The sequence below is a fragment of the Erithacus rubecula genome, assembly GCF_903797595.1.
Source record: "Erithacus rubecula genome assembly, chromosome: 21".
In the NCBI taxonomy this organism is placed as follows: Eukaryota; Metazoa; Chordata; class Aves; order Passeriformes; family Muscicapidae; genus Erithacus; species Erithacus rubecula.
The window spans coordinates 4,158,758-4,178,047 of NC_136673.1; the positions used below are offsets into that span (position 1 = coordinate 4,158,758).

Sequence of the window (19,290 nt, forward strand, 5' to 3'; positions counted from 1 at the left end):
TACTAGATTTATCTGACTTAAGTTGTCAGTCTTCAGCAGTAGATTATTGCTGCCATGTCAGTCTGTATCATTAGTCCTGTATTTGTCAATAAAAAAATGCTTGGTTTTTGGCACTTCAAGCACTTTCCCTCTTAACAAACCACTCAGAGTGGGTTTGTACCTTTAGCTTTTTCTCCTGTTGTTTATACCAAGCAAAATCCAATCCAAAGCACACTTCTCAAATCTGCAATGAGGAACAAACAGATCAGGTACAATTTTCATAAATTCTCTGCTGTTCCCACAGTGTGGAACAAAGTGCTGAGTAGTGATGGGCAGTCAGTGTGTGAACTGTGGAGAGACTCAGTGTAGTCATTTGTAACTCCTCAGAGCTGGTGGCCCTTTAGGAGGCTTTTCAGTGGTTACTGAGTGTTAAAGCTGGAAAAGTCAGTAAAGAAACATACTCAACCCATTGGAAGAAGCAGTGTCCAGGTTTTCATAGAGAGACTCCCAAGCTTGGAGTTTATTTCTCAGTGCAAAGCCAGTCTCTGTTCTTGGGAAGGAGGGAAAAGTGCTGCTGCTTCTAAGTGCTGAACTCTTGTTAAGTGTTTTTCAGAGTGTGGAGATTTTTTAAATTTATTCTTTGTACACAAAAAAGGCTTTGCAGTAAATGTGGGCTATAACAGTGGTCATTCCTTTTCCCTCTAAGGTTTGCTGTAGTTGTTTTCCATGTCCTTAGTCCCAGTCATGGTGATGTGAGAGCAGGGCAGGCACTTGGCTGGTCTGTGTTCCTTAGCTCTGGGTCACTGTGCCCTGTGCTGTGCTGCCTTCCCAGCTGTCCTGGGCTGTCTCTGGGGCACCAGAGGCAAACCAGCAGTTTTCCAACAGATTATCCACTCTGGGAAGTGCAGGAGGGAGGTGTTGGCTCCTTGATGGGTGGGCTGAGAGCTGGAGATGCCAAGGATTGTGCTTGGCTGTGGGGACATGAGGGACATCAGCTCTTCCTTCCTCCTTCCCTCTATCCCAGTGCTGGTGTGACCATGAGTTCTTTCATTGCTGTCTCCTGGGGCAACTAATTAGCAGCTGGTCTAATGAGTGGTGTAGGCTCTCCAGGCACTTCTGCCCCTGCTAATCCATGGAATGGGAATAGCCCCCACCCCTGCTACACTCATGGGGGGGAAGCACAGAGCAGCCTGGGCTTCCAGAGCACACAATTTGTGTCTAAACACATCAATTGTGGCTCAACAACATTCCCAGTGAACACCTGAAAAATAAAATGGAACCCCAGTAATTCCAGAGCTGACTTTTGCTTTTTGGCAGCCTCTGAAGCATGGTGAGAAGGCAGAGACCAGAGTAGCCAAAAGTGGAGCTGGGCTGTTCATTCACAGCAGTCCTGTGGATGAGCAGAACCATGGTCCTAAAAATGTAAGAGCTCTCTCCATTGTGCATGAATAAATGATGGATGAAATGACTGCTGGATTGTAAATGGAATTTATAATGTTAATGATATAATACAGGCTCTTGCCACAAACGGGTCTCCTTTCTTGTCTTTATTTAAGCTGCTTGGAAAGGAGCCCAGTGCCTTATTCTTTAGTGCAAATAAATGTAAGCTAAGCAGCCTTGTACATTGAATATCTCTGACATGAGACCTCCTGGCCATATGTAGCTGTCTGCTGCTCAGCCCTTGGCTCATTTGCCACCAACTCCCAGGAAAAGCATAGAAATGAAGGTGGTCTGAGAGCACATTACAGCTGCTAATGGGAAAACACACAAAACCTGATTTTTATACTCTGCTGCAGCTGTGCAAGGTTGCCACCGATTTCACTGTTGCATGAAGCAAGAATGCCTTGGCTACAGCACAACCCCATCAGTTTCCCCTCTGTTTCAGCCCCTGGAGTGACACGGTGGGGACAGGATGGAGCTTTTGGAGCCTGGTTTTGTTACTCACACTCAGGTGGTGACAATGGGTGGGTTTAGGATTTCCTCACACATTTCACCCTGCAGTGGAACTTGTTGCAACACGAGTTTCAAAATGCCAAAGGAGCCTTCTGGAGGGTCTGAAGCTTTTCTCTGCATCTGAAATCGGGGTGTGGTTTTTAGCCATTTTCTGTGTGATTGTGGCCAAACTCTCCAGCTCCCAGCCAAAAGGGCTGAGAAGATGTGGATATAAAGCTCTTCAAAACCCAGCTCTGCTCTTATTTCTGAGCAAGAACACTTGGCTCCTCCTTTATTCTTTGTTTTATTTACATTTGAGGCTTCACCTGAAAGCCAATACCAGGGCAGTGAGACCATTTTATTCCCATTAAAAAGTGTTGGTTCTCTTGCTCCTCTGGCCTCTGCAGGGCTCCTCACGAATCACTTGCAGATGAGATGTCTGCTGTCTCATCTTTAAAAAATAACATACCTGGCAGCTGCCAATGTTTGCAGCTTCCAGGAACTGCAAGTTTAACATTTTAGCTGGCAAGTGAGCAAATTTGCATCAGGAAGGTTTTTTTTTTTCCTTGGGGCTTTTGGTTGTTTAGATTTCTCAGAACTCTAAATAGTTAAAATCAGAATAGAATTTGTGGTAAACAAGAAAAATCAAAAGCTGTACTTGTGCTCTTTGGAGAGGTCACATTTTGCAGACAGAAGTGTAATTTAAAAACTTTTCCACACGAATCAAATGCCGGTGACAGGATGCACATGGAACCTCTTGAAAGAGCATAAGTGGCTTTTCTCAGAAAGAGAAGTACCTTTTGGGTAACCTTTCCACAAGTAAAGTATCAAGCTCATTGGACAACTTCTCCCATTTGGAAGCATTAACTGATATACAAAACTTCTGCCTTCAAGAAGATGAACTTTGGGATCTGTGGGTACTTGCAGTGATGGTTTCTCTGTAATTTCAATAATGCTCTGCTCTCTTTGTGCAGACACCAGTGCTAAAGATGTCTGCAGTTAACTGGTCTTCAGTGCTGAAGCTTTCAGAAGCTTTAAATTGTTTTCTTGAATACCAAGTACAAGTTTTGTGAGAGGTTTTCTCTTCTGCCTTGCAGTAGTTTGCATTGTGAGATTCTAAGTTCTATGTGTGATTATTCTGTGATGCTAAAACCCCAAACCCAAACAGCCAACACTCAACCAACCAGGAGCAAAGCCCCAAACCTAGAAAAATCAAGTGTAGTTTTCAATATTCCTGGACTGGTCTGAGCTTTGTTGTGCCCTTCTGAGGTTATTTTCTACAGGAATTTGGTGCTGCTGCTTGGCACGTTCCTGCAATAAAACTCTGTATTTGCAGGGAATCTGCTGGGTGCAGAGTTTGTCTGGCTTTATGAAGTAGTAAATTTTCTGTTGCTTAATCTAATATTCTAGAGAAAAATAGTAGTGCAGGGAAAGGAGAATGTTGCTTCACCCTCCAGAAGTGCCATAAGAGACCTTGATCTTGTTACAGTCTTTGCTATTACTTGTGATAACAGTAACATATGAGGATTTTAGGACTGCTGCAGTCAGAAAGGACAAAGAAAAGAGTTGAGTGTCAATACCAACAGAGAGCAGCCAACTGTGCTGACACCAGGGAGGCAAAGCTGGAGCCAAACTGCTGCCTCAAGGATCAAATCAGGGTGAGTTGAACCCTCTTTTACTTTCTGGTGGATTAACTAAGCCCTGTGCTCTGCCTCTGTGATACTAAATCCTGCTCAAAATGTGTGTTGCTCTTTGAAGTGACAATATCCATCCTGCCCCTTCACTCGTGGTTTCTCTCCTTTTCCAAAGCACAGACTTGCTGTCCCCTCTCCGTGGAGGTGGCTGGGTTTTGGTGGCACTGGCTGAGGGCTCAGTACCCAGAGTTAGGGCTGGAAGATTGTGCAGGTTCTTGCACTCTTGAAACATGGGCTGCAGGGACAGGAGCACGGAGAGAAGGTGTTGGAACAGATCAGATGTTGACAGAGAAACTCTCAGAGAAGAGTCACACTCAGGCAAGGACACCTAGGCTGGCTCTGGGAGTGTCACAGAACTGGGATTGGGACCAGGGCTGCTCACCTGTTAAAGAAACCAGCCTAGAAATGAACAAACTGGAGTTGGGCACGTCCCCCATCTTCTAAACCTGCACTCAGTCATCTCCTGACTTGGTAAATATTTGGATATGACATGTGTTTATGACATTCCCATTGATCTGAGTTACCTCTTTTCTTATCTCTGGTTTCTCCTGCCTTCATTTATGTGCTTGACTATAAATGCCTCCTCAGGAGCATGTTGATGAGCCTTAATGAGTTAATATAATCCCTGTGAGCTGCTTAGAACCACTGGCTGTGGTTGCTTGAAAAGTATTTTCTGCAAAGGTGCATCATGGCACCAGCTGGAGGGGGCTGCAGTGGGGTTGGGACAGCTGAGGTCCCCATGGAAAAGCATCCCTGCACTAGCCAGCCTTTTCCTGCTGCAGGCTCATTTGGAAATGGCCTTTTCACACAAGACCAGTGCTTAATATATCACTCAGACTTTGCTCATTGTCTACAGTTAGTAGTCTAACCTAGGCTCAGCGAAGTAATTAGGAGAAATAATTAACAGCTCTCGGTGATGAGGCAATCTCTCTCTCCCTCCCCTCTCCCTCACCGTGTGGTGCACCTTGGTAGTGACTCAGAAAACACAAGAGGACATTATGAATCAAAAAAATAAGTCTTTACCTGTAATTAACTGTGCACACAAAAAGGAAAACGTGGTGATCAAGCAGCCATTAATAGTTGCTTTACTGGAGGAGGATACACCAGAATCAAATGCTCATGGTAAAATGTCCCTTTAGGTCGTGGTTCTGTTATAACATTTAATCCAAACAAAAATAAGTCTCTACCAAAAGAAGTATTTGACCCGTACACCATACGGACATGTGTGGATAAGACACTGCACTCCTCACCTTCCAAATGCCTCACGGCCCCTGCGCTCTCTGTAAGTGCAAGAAAACAAAACCCAGCCATGAAAATACAAAATCAATGCAGCAACTACAGTCGTAGGCAACGGTATGTGCGTGGCCAGGCCGGGCCCGTGGTGGGTGCGGGACTGTGCAGCAGGGATGGAGCAGAGTCCCCTGTCCCTCCCTCCTGTCCCTGCCTCGGGTGTGCTGGGGCTCTCCCAAATCACGACGCTAAGAGGAGGGAAAATAAAAACAACACCCCAGCCTATACCATAGTAAATCAAGTACTTTAAAAAAAAGCCCATCGCTCGGGTGGCGGCCCCGTTTGCCCAGAGCCCCGGTGGCCCCGGGCCGCCCCAGCGGTCACCGAGCAGCGGCTGCCGCGCCGACCGCGCCGGGACGCTGCTGGCCCCGCGCTCCCTGCCGCCTGCAAAATGCACCCAAAGACATTGTGCAAGTCCTAGCGTGAAGGAAGGCGCTGGGGACGGCCGCCCGTCACCTCGGTGTCCCCAGGTGCCAGCCCGGGCCGGGCTCCTGTGCAGCCTCAGAGACCCGCCCAGGCTCGCAGCTGCAGCGCCAGCACGCCCAGCGCCACGGTGGCCAGGCTGCCGCCGGCGCCGGGGGCTCGGTCACAGTCCTTCTTGTCCGCTTCACAGCGGGACTGCTGGCACAGCACGCCCTTGAAGCCCACGGGGCAGATGCAGCGCTGGTTCTGGTAGCAGGTGCCGCCGTTCTGGCACAGCAGGAGCTCGTCATCGCACACGTTGGCTGCGGGCGAGAGAGAGCGCTGGGGTTACCCTGCACTGCACATTTTACCTCCTAGCGCTCAAATTTTCCAGCCCTTCAGCACTAGAGAACCTCCAAGGCAGGCAGAGGGAGGGCTGCAAACCCCGTGGCCAAAGCTGTAAAGTTTGGACACTCTGCCCAGGCAGAGTTTGCCAGGCCTTTTCTTAGGTTCTGAGCTCTTTTTCCCAGGCTGAGACAGTTTCTCAGCTCTGGCCTGAGCCTTTCCCAGGATGATGGTTTCTGGTAAACAGAAAGGAATTAATAAACAGAGATTAACACTTGGTGTTGACTGAGGAACGGTTTCGTGTTGTATGTGACAGAGATGTTTTCTCCTATTGTCCAATAAACTCCTGTCCTGTTTTAGACTTGCAAACCACTCTATAAATATAGTTCAGTTTCTCAATAAAATGCTCCTTCTCTGGCTTAAGAAGTCATTTGTCATTATTACACACCATTCTCCACTTACAGCGACATAATTTGGATTTGGGAAGAACGGCCGGAATCTGCTCACCCTGCAGTGCTGGAGAGCCTGCTCCTGTTTGGAGCCATCCCAGCTGCCATTCCCTGCAGGGTACTCACGGAAGCAGCCCTGTCTCCAGTAGTAGTTGGGCAAGCAGTCGTCACACTTGGGCCCCGTGGCGCCTTCCCTGCACTCACAGTAGCCGGTCTCGTTGCAGCGGTCGTGCATGGAGCCGATCTGGTTGCAGTTACATTCTGGGCAAACACACAGAGAGGTCAGAGCCTGTCCTGCCTGCGGTGCTGGGCATGCAGGGGGCTTTGGAGAAGTCTGAGATGTGCTGTGGAACAGAGCTTAGAGACCAAGGGGTTGGGAGGCCCCAACAATGCAAACAGCCACAGGTGCAAAGGGCAACCCTCTTTGGAGCTGGCCAAGCAAGGCATCTCAGTTTTTACTGTGAGGGTGGGGAGAGTCTGGCACAGGGTGACCAGAGAAGCTGTGGCTGCCCCTGGATCCCTGGAAGTGTCTAAGGCCAGCTTGGACAGGGCTTGGGGCATCCTCATCTGGTGAAGGTGTCCCTGCCTATGTCAGGGGGTGGAACAAGACAGTTTTCAGCCCAAACTGTTCTGTGATTCTGTGGTAATTTTTAGGCTTTGTTTTCAGAGAAGAGATGCCTTGGCAGGCTGCAGAGACTGTACCAGCTGCCATCCTTGCAGGGCATGCAGGTGAGCCCCACACCCTGCAGAGGGGCTGAATGAAACCCACTCACAGAGGTGCTGGCCAGGGCCATGCTCACCTGTGCAGACATTCTCTGTATTCACCTGTCCATTCTCTGTGTTCACCTGTCCATTCTCTGTGTTCACCTGTGCATTCTGTGCTCACTTGTGCAGACACTCTGTGCTCACCCATGCACTCTGTGCTCACCTCTCCATTCTGTGCTCACCTATGCAGACATTCTGTGCTCACCCATGCACTCTGTGCTCACCTATGCAGACACTCTGTGCTCACCCATGCACTCTGTGCTCACCTCTCCATTCTCTGCTCACCTATGCAGACACCCTCTGCTCACCTCTCCATTCTGTGCTCACCTATGCAGACATTCTGTGCTCACCTATGCCCCGTGCTCACCTATGCAGACATTCTGTGCTCACCTATCCATTCTCTGCTCGCCTATGCAGACACCCTCTGCTCACCTCTCCATTCTGTGCTCACCTATGCAGACATTCTGTGCTCACCCATGCACTCTGTGCTCACCTATGCAGACATTCTGTGCTCACCTCTCCATTCTCTGCTCACCTATGCAGACACCCTTTGCTCACCTCTCCATTCTGTGCTCACCCATGCACTCTGTGCTCACCTCTCCATTCTGTGCTCACCTATGCAGACATTCTGTGCTCACCCATGCACTCTGTGCTCACCTATGCAGACATTCTGTGCTCACCTCTCCATTCTGTGCTCACCCATGCACTCTGTGCTCACCTCTCCATTCTCTGCTCACCTATGCAGACACCCTTTGCTCACCTCTCCATTCTGTGCTCACCTCTCCATTCTGTGCTCACCTCTCCATTCTGTGCTCACCTCTCCATTCTGTGCTCACCTATGCAGACACCCTTTGCTCACCTCTCCATTCTGTGCTCACCTCTCCATTCTGTGCTCACCCATGCACTCTGTGCTCACCTCTCCATTCTGTGCTCACCTATGCAGACATTCTCGTCGTCCAGCTCGGCGGAGCTGTTGCGGTAGAAGCCCAGGCGGCAGTGCTGGCAGTGCTGTCCCCGCGTGTTGTGCTTGCAGCTCACGCAGGTCACCACGTTCAGGAAGTCGATGTAGCTGCAGCGGTTGGAGTGGCCGTAGCACTCGCAGTCTGGGGGGACAGCAGGGGACAGCTGGGGACATGGGGCTTGAGTGCCTTCCCTTGTGCTGGGAGGAGGAGAGGAGCCACTGGGGAGGAGGGAGTGCTGTGGCCACAGCCAGAGCAGGGCTGGGCTTGCTGGGGGCACTGGGCTGGAAATCATTGCTCATCCCTGTAATCTGGAGGTGTGGATGGGCAGGAGCCAGCTCCTTACAATCTCAGGACATGATTTCTTTCAGAAACTGCATAATTATGGGAGCAAGCAGTGGAGGGGAGTCAGATGTTAATTACAGAGCTGCCTTGTTAATGAGCAGAGCTCTGTGCCTGGGTTTGGCTCTGGGGAGGCTGCAGGACCTGTGAGGAGCTGAGCTGGGGACAGAGGGGACTGGCCCATGGGATGGGGCTGGCAGAGGCTGCTCAAGTGGAGAATGGAGTTGCTGCATGTCCAGGTAAAACCCCACAGCCTCTCCTTTTCCCCTCTGTATCCCTTCTCATCCAGGAGAGATGAGGTACAACCTGCCTGTTGTACCTTTCTGTTGTGAAGGGTGGTGGTTCTCAGGTTAAATGTTTAAAATAAGCAGTGTGGAAGCCTTCCACAGCTGGTGGACAGGTGTGTGAAGGTTTGAACAAGGGCTTGCCTGGCACAGCACAGCCTGCAAAGGGAGATGCCACCATCACTTGGCCAAGTGCTCCTGTCCCCAGGGCTGACCTCTCTCTCAGCTGTGGACATATATTAGAAAATAACCATCTGTGGGTGAGTCTGTAGTCAGGGTGGATGGATTTTGTGCTTCTTGTGTTTGCTTTTTATTACCATGACTTGGGATGGTGACAGCCTTGCAGAGTCAGATCCAGGTGCTGGATCTTACTGGGAGTTTATATATAAATGTGTTTATACAGTGAGATGTGCAGCTCAGGAGAAAAGGTGACCTGTGGCCCAGCTGGCCTGGTCAGGAGGTTCCCAGCCACAAAGGGCAGAGGATAATGTGAGCAGAAACAACCTCAGCCAGGTCTGAGCTTTCAGAGCCTTCAGAGAGAGGTTTGGAGCTGGGGCTTTGCTCCAGCAGAACATTAAACATTGGAGGAAGGGATGGATGGCAGGGAAGGGTGTGGTTGGCATGCACATGCGACTGCAGGAGGAGATGGGATCAATGACATGATGACCAGGGAAGAAGGAGCAGGGCAGAGGTTTCCCCATGGTTCACAGCTGCCTGAGGAGGAGCTGAGAGTCTCTTGTAATCCTGACTCCCTGTGGAACAACTTCTGCCTCATCAACTGATACCCAAAGAATTTCATCTCAAATCCTGCCTGCTGCAATTCCCAGGTGTTTTTTCAGACTAGGGAAGCACTGCTACACACAGCCAACAGCTAACCACAGCTCAGAGAGACCCTCCCCACCTTCTGCACGTCTGGGTCTGCAGGAGCACATCACCTGGGCGAGGTCAGGGAGCCCTGGGGTGCCCCCTCCCCTCCTTACCTTTGTACGTTTCAATGGGAGCCACTGGGCCAGAGTTTGGTTTGAGCCGGATCAGCTTTGAGCTCTTTGAGGATGCTTGAGAAAAATCAGAGAAAGGCTTTTTCTCACTGCTTAGCACCACCCCTGCCACGAGAACAATGCCAAGAGCACCGTGCTGGCAGCACTGGCATCTATTTCTGCAGCAGACAGTTGGGAGCTGCTACATTTCTCCTCTTCCCCTCCCCTCCTCAAAGTTGGATGCATGAAAAACTCAATGCACAAATAACCCAATGCTCAACACTACTGCAGAGCTGGGAGGAGCTGCTCACACGTGCCCCCTTCATGGGGTGTTTGCTGGTGTGGTTTGGGATTTTGGGATAAGGATCTACAGCTTACAACCAGTTCTACTGCCACGGACTGGGGCTGATGGAGGCCACGCCAGCTGGCACCCAAAAATCTGTGAGGAGGATGAGTGCCACAGAGGTGGCATCTGGCAGGGGGTGCTACAGGGTGCTGCAGAGCAGGTGTTGCTCCAGCCTGGCCCATCCCCAGCAGCACATACCTGTTTTTTTCCTGTGCTTCTTGCCTGCAGAGTGTGCTGTGCGCCCTGGTTTGCTCTTCGGAGCTGCTACACCAGAGACAGAACAGGTCTGAGAGCTGGGCTGGGGAGGGGAGGGGGCTCCCAGGGCTGTGTTTCCCCATGGTAAAGGGCTGTCCCATCTGTGATGGGGCTCCCTGCTGCCAGCCAGACCCCTGCCCCACACAGGGTGACCCAGCACTGCAGGTAAAGGCCACCAAGCCTTGGGAGGGTTTGTGCTTTGGTGAGCCCAGCGAGGAGCAAGGTTGGGCAGCACTGAGGTCCCACAGGGTGTTTGGAAATGGTTCCATTGGTGTTTTTGTGGAGCTTGTGCCTCCACTTGCAAGTGCTGTGGTGCTGAGGGAGGCCCTGGGTGGACACTGCCAGCTCCAGCCACGTGTGTCAGTCACATCCTCCCAGTGACAGTGGTGGCAGGAGGTGGCCACAGTCAGAGTGCACCCACTCCTGCTTCCAGCCCCATTCCTCTAGTACCCTGCTGGTCTCCATGGCTTTCCTTGGCCCCAAACATCTCCAAAAACACCTCCCTGGGGCTGGATGAGCAGAGCTGAGCTGAGCTGGACCCTCTGGGTAGGAGGTTGTACAATGGGGGTTGTGCTGAGGACAGGTGGCTGTCCTGGCACTGAGGGACAACCTGGCCAGTCCCAGCCTTGGGGCCAGTCCCAGCCTTGGGGACAGGCCCAGCCTTGGGGACAGGCCTGGCCTTACCTCGCATGCTCTCAGGAGGGTCTGGTGCCTTCGGCTTCTGTCCAAGTGCTGCTGTGTTTGGTGGCATCAGAGAGAACATCAGATTTAAATCAGACCCCCCTGCTTTGCTTAACAGGGTTCAAAGGGACACTGGAAGCTCTAGGCTGGGTCGGTGGAGCTGTATCTGATTTAGCATGTGCTGAAGCAGGAAGGAGAGACAAAATCTCCTCTAAGTTAGCCTCTATAAGTGTGAAGAGAAGCAGGAAAAATATTCCTAAGGGAAGGTGTGGGAGTGCTGGATGGCTGAGTGTTGGCAGTGGTCCTGACACTGCCCAGGCACAGAGAGGAGCCAGGTCTGCAGAGCACTGTCAGGGCTGTCAGCACTCCTGGCCCCTGGGTGTAGCTCCATCCCTTGTTACTGCATCAAAAGCAGCTTTGCCTCTCTGTGAGGCCAGACAGGCCCAGGATGCCATGATCTGCTCAGGAGGGATGCTAAAATCTACAGCTGGAGTGAGCTACAGGGATCTGGGGTGGCAAAGGGGAGCTGAGCACCAAGGGCAGCTACCAGAGCTGTGTGTGGAGGGAGCCCTGAGGAGGAGAAACTGGAGCCTCAACAGCCAGGGAGAAACCTCCCAAGGCTCCCCCCAGGCAGACTGAGCAAGGAGATGTATATGAAGGATCTGTGCTCTAAACAACACAGCCTATCACTGACAGGGAGATTCTGCTCTACAAACAGGCTCCAGCCTCAGGAGATGACAGCATTTCCATGATCCTCTCTGTTCACCCCAGCAGCAAACTGGGAACAATCCCTCCTGCCTCACCATCCTCACCATCCTCACCACCCTCACCATTACCACCCTCACCATCCTCACCACCCTCACCATCCTCACCACCCTCACCATCCTCACCACCTTCACCATCCTCACCATCCTCACCATCCTCACCATCCTCACCACCCTCACCATCACCATCCTCACCATCCTCACCATCCTCACCATCCTCACCATCCTTACCACCCTCACCATCCTCACCACCTTCACCATCCTCACCATCCACACCATCCTCACCATCCTCACCATCCTCACCATCCTCACCATCCTCACCATCCTCACCATCTCACCACCCTCACCATCACCATCCTCACCATCCTCACCATCCTCACCACCCTCACCATCCTCACCACCTTCACCATCCTCACCACCCTCACCATCCTCACCACCCTCACCACCCTCACCATCCTCACCACCCTCACCATCCTCACCTTCCACGTGCACCACTGAACCCCAGGGCTCAGCCCAGCCCCATCCCCATCTCCCTGCAGGACTCACACAAGCCCCGAGTTCTTTCCCAGGCAGGAGGAGAAGAGAGGCATGGAAAGCACAGATCCAGAGCTAGAATAAACACTCCTGAGCTGGTCCTGTGGCTCCTACCTTGTGCTCCTGGGCCAGCCTGGGCTGGGGGAGAGCCCACCTGCAGCGGGGCAGCCGCCGACAAGCCGGGGTAGTCTTGGGGTGATCAGAGGGAAAACTGTGTTACTGGGGGAGCTGGAATCCCATCAGGAGCCCTGCAGCATCCCCACAGGGACTCAGAGCCCCAAATGCAGCACCCAGCCCTGTGCCACGGGGGTCTTTAGGCACAAAGCCCCTGAATTGTGGGGGGCAGAGTGTGCTGAGCTGAGCCACTGCCCTGGCTCCCTCTGCTTTGGAATGGCAGCTGACAAGCAGCACACACACCTGGGGAGGAGGCACCAAGCCCAGTTTCCAACCCCAACCTCCTTCAGGCTCTGCTGTTCCCTCAGAAATACAAATCCAAGAATTTCCAAGCACTGCAGAGAAGTTGAACCAGTGAGAAATTTTGTTTGGTTTCCCTGAAAACCTTCACCCCCACTGGCTCCATCCCCCTCCCCTGCTTCTCAATATTGGTAACAATCTTCAGGTTTGCTAGAAAACAAACCAGGGACTAAAAATTTGAAAAGCCATATTATTAATTTCAAGCTCCAGTTGGGTAACATAAGGAGGAGGAGGGAAAAAAAAAAAAAATCTCTTGATCCTTGCCAAGTTTCAAAGGACAAATCCGAGTAGGAGAGAAATGTGATTTCCCAGCTTCGTCAAGGGGATGATAAACAATACAGAATAAAAAAAAAAAAAAAAGATTATTTTTTTAATGACAAGCTCTAAGAGAAGGTGATAGACATTGTCCTTTTCAGCTGGAAAGTGGAAACCAATTGATATTAATATGGTGTTAAAGAGAATATGAAAAAATCCCTGTGCAAATTGGCAAGGGTTTAATTAGAGTCACAATAAAAAACAGCCCTGGAGGCATTTTGCTTTTTAGTCATTCACATACACCTCCACTCAATCGCATTTACAGAGCCAAGAAAATTATTAATGCTCATTATCCTGAGAACCTTTCCCTTTGTAGCTCTGGGCCATAATGGACAGTTTTACATTTTGGGCTAGGGAGAGACACATTTTGCCCCAGAACCACTTTATAAAAATGGGAAACCATGGGCAGCACTGATGGAAATTGCTGTTCTTGGTGGGCTTCTGAGGAAGTGGAATAAATTGAACCAAGAAGTCACATTTTATAGCCAAAACCACTGGGGCAAACAGCACTGGAGAAGTGGGGGAGAAGCCTGGAAAAGCCCTTCTGAAAACACAAACACAGGATCCCTTTCCTGCAGTCACTCTCCAAAGCCAGGCTGCCCCTGCTCATTTTCTGCTGGAGTTTGTGACCACCCAGCAGGGCTCAGGCTGGTCCTGTTTTTTCCCAGAAGGTGAAACTGGCACTGTTGAGACTGCCATGAACCAGAAAAAAATATATATAAAAAGGAAAAGTTTGGGATTTTTCGTGGTTTTTTTTTTTTTTCTTATTTTGAACATGGGGAAAAAAAGTAACAAATGGCAAGGAAGGGACTGACAGGCTTCAAGAAAAGCTTTGAAATAACAGAACTGCAGAAAGCAAAGAACATCACTTAATTCATCCTCCTAAGGGTAACTCTGTGATTTCTCCTCCTTCTACCCACTTTGGCAGCTTCCCCTGCCTTCAGAGCACATCCCCTGCCCTGAACCCATCCCTGCCTCCCTCTCCCTGCAGGAGCAGGCACAGGAAGCATCCCACGAGCACGACCACAGATCCACCTTGAACACCACGAGCAGCCAAGGGAAGCAGATGTCTAGCAGCTCCAAGCAACCCAGAGCCAGCCCAAATCTAATCTACTCCTCTAGCCTACGTGCTGCTGCCCACTGCTGAGCGGGGGAGAGGGAAAAACACCTCGGGCTGCCTTGAAATACCTGATTTTTTCTGTGTTTCTGTCACGGGCACAGAGGCAGCGAACTCAGAGGCTGGTCTGATGATGCTTGCTTGTGGTGGGAAGCAGAAATTCAGAGGGCAGAAGAGATTAGAGGGTGGAACAGAGCAGGGATGGGGCAGGGCTGGCTGGTACAGGGCTGGCTAAATGGCTGGCTTTAAAGCAAGGAGGGATTTTAATGCTCCTAAAATTCAGAAGGGGGGTTAAAGAGTGTCTCACTTTGGGATTCTGACTCTGCTTGAGGTTATTGTTCCTCTTGCAAAAATGTCCTACCTGGAGTTTAAGGGTCACCTCTTTCACAAAGTGTTTCCCTTGAGGCCCAGGTGAATTAGAACTGCAGGTCCTTGGGAATGGCATGGTTTTTAAATAAATTCTTTATATTTTGCATGGAGGAGGAGGAAGATCTCTGGCCAAAAGCAGATCAGAATGAAGCTGTGCCTTGATTCCCTCTTGTTGGTCAAGGGCACACAGTGGACCTTTGGCATCAGACCCCTGGTGCTGCCCAGGTAAGAGCAGGTCTGTCCTCCAGGGACTGTCACCATCCCAGGCACATCCAGGGTGGGACTGGCTCTGCAGAACCACAGATGGGATCTGGATGGGGGTGAGGAGTGAGCAGCTCAGGCCTGGCTCTATCAAGCCAAGGACCTGGCAGCTGAGCTGCAATTTATTAATTTTTGTCCCTTGCCATCAGTTAATGAAAGCATTAGGAAAACATTTTCTCTGCCCAGGAAGCAGATTTTGGAGAAGGAATAAATCTGTGATGTCTCTCAGGTCCTTCAGAGCAGCCTGGCAGGAGAGGATACCCCCAGCACCCCAACCTGCCAGAGACACTATCCTGCCCAAAGGCAGAGCACTGCAAATCATACAAGACACACCAAGCAGCTACCCACACAAACACAGCAAAAAATAGCCCTAAAATGTCACTACAGATGAGCATGGATAAAAATCAGATGCCCCCAAGTGCATTGTGTGGAGGTAGCTGTGATCACCTGGCCCTGGAGCTCCAGGCTGGGGGTGGATGAACCTCCTGCAGCACAGGTACAGCATGGATCCAGGTAAGGAGCTCTTCCTAGCAGAGCTGAGTTTTTCCAAGGTCACTCCAACTCCATGGAAGTTGGACTTAAACCCTCAGCTCCCTGATTAACTCCTCAAGCAGGGTACTTCCACGAATACATCTATATTTGCATAAACATGCAATCAAGTTTCCTCATCCCTTTGACTGGCTTCTGGCAGCTCCCCCAGACAGACTGTTACTAACATGCTGTGGGTGTAAAACGTCCTCCTGGGAAATATCAGGCCCTGAAAGCATGGCAAAGGGAGGAATGCGTGTCTAATTCCCCCATGAGCAGCTTAAAAAAATGTCCTGCTGTTAAGTTTTATCTGCTCATTTCCAAAAGACAAGGGAAAATGTTGTCTCCTTGTTCAGGAGGGGAGGGAAGGAGGAGCCCCCAGAAAAAAAGACAAAAGTTTTCCTCCAGTGGGTGATTTCAGAAATTAGGGAAGGATGTTTCTGGCACGTGTGTGAGTTTCCAGGCTGCTTGGATAGCAGCCACTTGGGGAATGCTGGAATTGTGCCCTAGGAAAACTGCACCTGCACCACATCCATGGGTTTGGCCACAGGGATTTGGTGGCACCAGCAAGGACAGAGCAAAGCCTGTGGGCTGCTCTGAGTCTGGTGGCAAGTGGCAGGAGGTCAGGGAAAGGGTAGGATGGGGTGAAATTCCCCTCTCCTTTTAGAGAAATATGTAGTTTGAATTTATTATGGATCAGAAAAGTCTTCATTGCTTTCCTACCCTGCCTTGCCACGGAGCTGTGAGAGCATCTCTGTGCCAGACACAACAGCAAACCAGGGCTGCCTGGAGGCTGGGGGAAGTGAAGCAAGTCAGGGTGATTTTTATCCATGTTCTTTTATCATCCTACAGAGCAGAGATCCACAGCTACCAACACAGCAGCTGGGAGAGGAGTCCTAAATTCTGAGCAGGGCAGCGAGCACAGCACCCACCTGGCTGGGTGGTGGAGGCTGGCAGGGGGGTGCTGCTGGTGGTTGTGGTGGTGGTGGTGGTGGTGGTGGTGGTGGTTGAGGTGGTGGTTGAGGTGGTGGTTGAGGTGGTGGTGGTGGGTTTTGCAGTGGTGGTTTTTGCAGGGGTGGTTTTTGCAGTGGTGGTTTTTGCAGTGGTGGTTTTTGCGGTGTTTGCTCGCTGCGGTCGCTCGTAGGCTGACAAGCAAAGAGAAGAGTTGGGGTGCACTTGCTGGGGGGGATGGTGGGTTTCCAGGCCAGCCTGCACACCTGTGAGGCTGCTGGGCTGGGCTGGTGACAGATTCTCAGCACAGTCACAGCTGGGGCACTGGCAGGATGAAGGTGGTGGCTGGGTGATGCTGCTGCAGCCAGGGCGAGTGTGTGTGTGAGTGAGCAGGGGCTGCACCAGCTTACCCTGCTGCTGCAGATATTGGCTTAAATACTTACAGCTCCATCATAAACTAATTGCCAATTAAGCTGAAAAGGGGAGATGAAGGCATGTCTGGGCAGGGATGGGGCGAGGAGGTGCCAAGGAGCCCCCAGGCCCAGCTGTGCTGCCATGTCTCCAGCTGTGCTCCCACGTCTCCAGCTGTGCTCCCACAACTCCAGCTGTTCTCCTTGCACATTCCCTGCTCCCACCCCTCACCCAGCTCCCTGCCACCATCAAAGCCAACCAGCACCACTGGCACTGCTTGTTTCCAGTGGCACCCTCCAAATTTTGGGAGGGCTGGGGGTCAGCAGAGCTCCTGTGGAGCAGGGCAGGAGTGATCCTGCCCCACTGCCCCCAACCAAAATAACACCAGGACACAAATTCCTGCTTAACTCACACCTGCTGCCCTCCTGTCCTTGTTTGTCCCACTGCTTCATGCAGATTATCGTGCTTAATTTCATAATAGCCCTGAGCTAGTTTAAATACTTAATTTAGGTCACTTCTAGTCTCCTATGTGGGCTAAATAATCTCTCCTTAACTGGCCTTGCACACAAATCCCTCCTGTCCACCTCCTGCACATTGCTCCCAGCACCCTCCCAGCTTCTGCCCTGCAGAAAATCTTGATGAGGAGTGTTTTCCAGGGATACAAAAGTAGTGCTGAGAATGCCAACCTTTGTAAATGGGAGGAAAAAACAAGTTATCAAAATGGTTTTGAAGAGAAAGGTGAAGAATATTTCAAACTGTTGAAACATTTATTTTTTTGAAATCCTAAATTACTTAAGGGAGACTTTTAATTTTTATTTAAAAATTTCAAGTGCTTAACTGCTAAAAATCTAAATATGGTTCATTTACCCAGAAAACCTGTCCTCCACTTTTCTATTAGGTGTGCTTTTCCTAATTGCATTTGCATTTCCCTGAAACAATTCCTCCTCCAATTCTTCCCCCTTGCCTGCAAACCAAGGAATTCATTATTCATTCAGCTCCCTGATTTGTTTCTTCTGGAGGGGCACTCTGCACTACAACATTCAAACCCAGGCTTCTGCTTAACCAAAACTCCAAGCTCTTTGATATCAAACTACCTCCAGCTTTGTTAAATTAGGAGGCCTCTCCTGCCATCAATCTTGCAGCAGAAATCCCTGCTGAGCTCTGCCTTTGCTGCTGACACCTCACAGACATTTGTTCATATACATACACGTGTACATACAGATGTACACACACTCTATGTGCTTTTTTATTGATAGCCCAAGGTGACCCAGACTCAGTTCTACACCAAATAATTCACACCCAGCTCCTTCTCAGAGCAGAATTCTGCAGTACTGGGGAGCTAAGGGGGAGTTCACAGGCAGCACTGGTGATTTTGAAGAGTCTTTTATTATTTCCTTTCCAGCTGCCATACTAACGAACCTCATGGGGGGAAACCATGCCAGAGGAAGAGGCAAAATGAGGCTGCTGAAGTCAGAGGAAGAAAATATAAGACTCTTTGACAGGACAGAAAATGAGGCACAATTAGGGAAGAGTTATTGTCTGGAAAATGATAATGGATAGAAAATAACCATATTTTTTTTCCTAGTGACATCCACAAGGATCATGCACCGAGGTGTTAAATGCCAGCATTTCAGTCAGAGTTTTACTTACTGCCAAAGGCTGAGCCTGCAGCTGCACCTGGAAAAAACAAGAGGAAGCCCAGTCACTGGAAGCAGGACACCATCAGAAGATCACACAGACACACAACATGGGACTGAGCAGCAGCTAATTAGTGGGGGCTTGCTCACAGGCACATCAGTTTGCTGCTACAGATTAAAAGCTGCTTTTGTCAAAGCACAGAAACAGTCAGACAACTCTGTCTGGGCTCCTGGCATCTCAAGCTTTTCACCTGAGGAAGGGAAACCAGTGTGGTCCTTGCTGATGGGGTTTTTCTGTTAACCATTTCCTGGGGCTGCTGTGAAAGCCCAGCTAAGGACAAGCTGTAGGGTCTGAACAGTGAACTAAAGAATCACAGAATCACAGAATGAACAGGTTGGAAAAGACCTTTAAGAGCATCTAGTCCAACCTGTGACCAAACACCTCCTCATCAACTAAACCATGGCACTGAGTGCCACGTCCAGTCTGTTTTTGAGCATGTTCATGGCCCTCCCTGCTGTAACACGTGGGTGAATCATGGAAAGTCTCAGCTCTGCATGAGTATAAAGCACAGAACAAGTAGGACTACCAAGAGTAGAGGGCTTCAGAAAGCTGCTTCTGGGGCAGAGGAAGAGGATGTTGATGTGGGGAGGAGGAAGAAGACTGAATGATGGGAAGAGAGACGAATGGGAGAAGGAAGAGCAGAGCAGAAAGAGAAATAGGAAGAGACAGAAGGAATGGAGGGGAGGGAAAGAGAGAGAACAGCATGTCTGTGCCTGTCAACACCAGGAACTCTCCCAGGCTCCTTTGAAGCAATGCAGGGCTTGGTGGGAGCTGACAAGCTCGTTCCCTTTCAAAGAACCTGCTCGTCTACCAGCCCTGGCACTCACAAAACATTCCCGTCACGGCCTTCGGAGCCTGAGTTTCAGCTTTGATCATCTTAAAGCACATAAATCTTTCAAAAAATTTGGGGGGAGGGAGAGAAAAGATTCTCTTTGGTAATGCTCAAAGCTGCTGGTTGAAAGGCTGGAGTGGCTACCGTGGCTTCGTGACATTTAAACAAGTTTGCTAATGTGGAGTGGACAGGAAGGCAGGAGGAGCTGGCCCATCTGTGATGTCTCCTGCCCCAGTTCCCTGCTGGAGGATGTGGGAATTCATCCTCCACTGCTGTCAGAGCCGTGTGCCAGCTGCAGCTGGAGGAGCTGGGGCTGCACACAGGGACTGCAGCTCA

At 50.4% G+C, this 19,290-nt stretch overlaps 2 protein-coding genes across 5 annotated transcripts in view; both read right to left on the reverse strand.

The window, feature by feature from the left end:
* The window catches only part of PRRT1B (proline rich transmembrane protein 1B), a 424,933-nt gene that overhangs the window by 141,973 nt on the left and 263,670 nt on the right, over positions 1-19,290 (reverse strand). The gene's annotated exons all lie outside the window — the stretch shown is intronic.
* The window catches only part of NTNG2 (netrin G2), a 48,567-nt gene continuing 33,885 nt past the window's right edge, over positions 4,609-19,290 (reverse strand). For 2 of the 4 annotated variants that reach the window (XM_079324634.1, XM_079324633.1), the window contains exons 5-8: positions 18,075-18,101; positions 7,792-7,959; positions 6,218-6,352; positions 5,282-5,620 (exon numbers count right to left, since the gene is read on the reverse strand). In XM_079324634.1, the coding sequence (XP_079180760.1) occupies positions 5,397-5,620; positions 6,218-6,352; positions 7,792-7,959; positions 18,075-18,101 (554 nt within the window). In that variant the 3' untranslated portion in view covers positions 5,282-5,396. Of the gene's footprint in view, positions 5,621-6,217; positions 6,353-7,791; positions 7,960-15,058; positions 16,208-18,074; positions 18,102-19,290 lie in introns of those variants that run through there. The other 2 variants (XM_079324632.1, XM_079324635.1) reach the window with 2 other exon arrangements.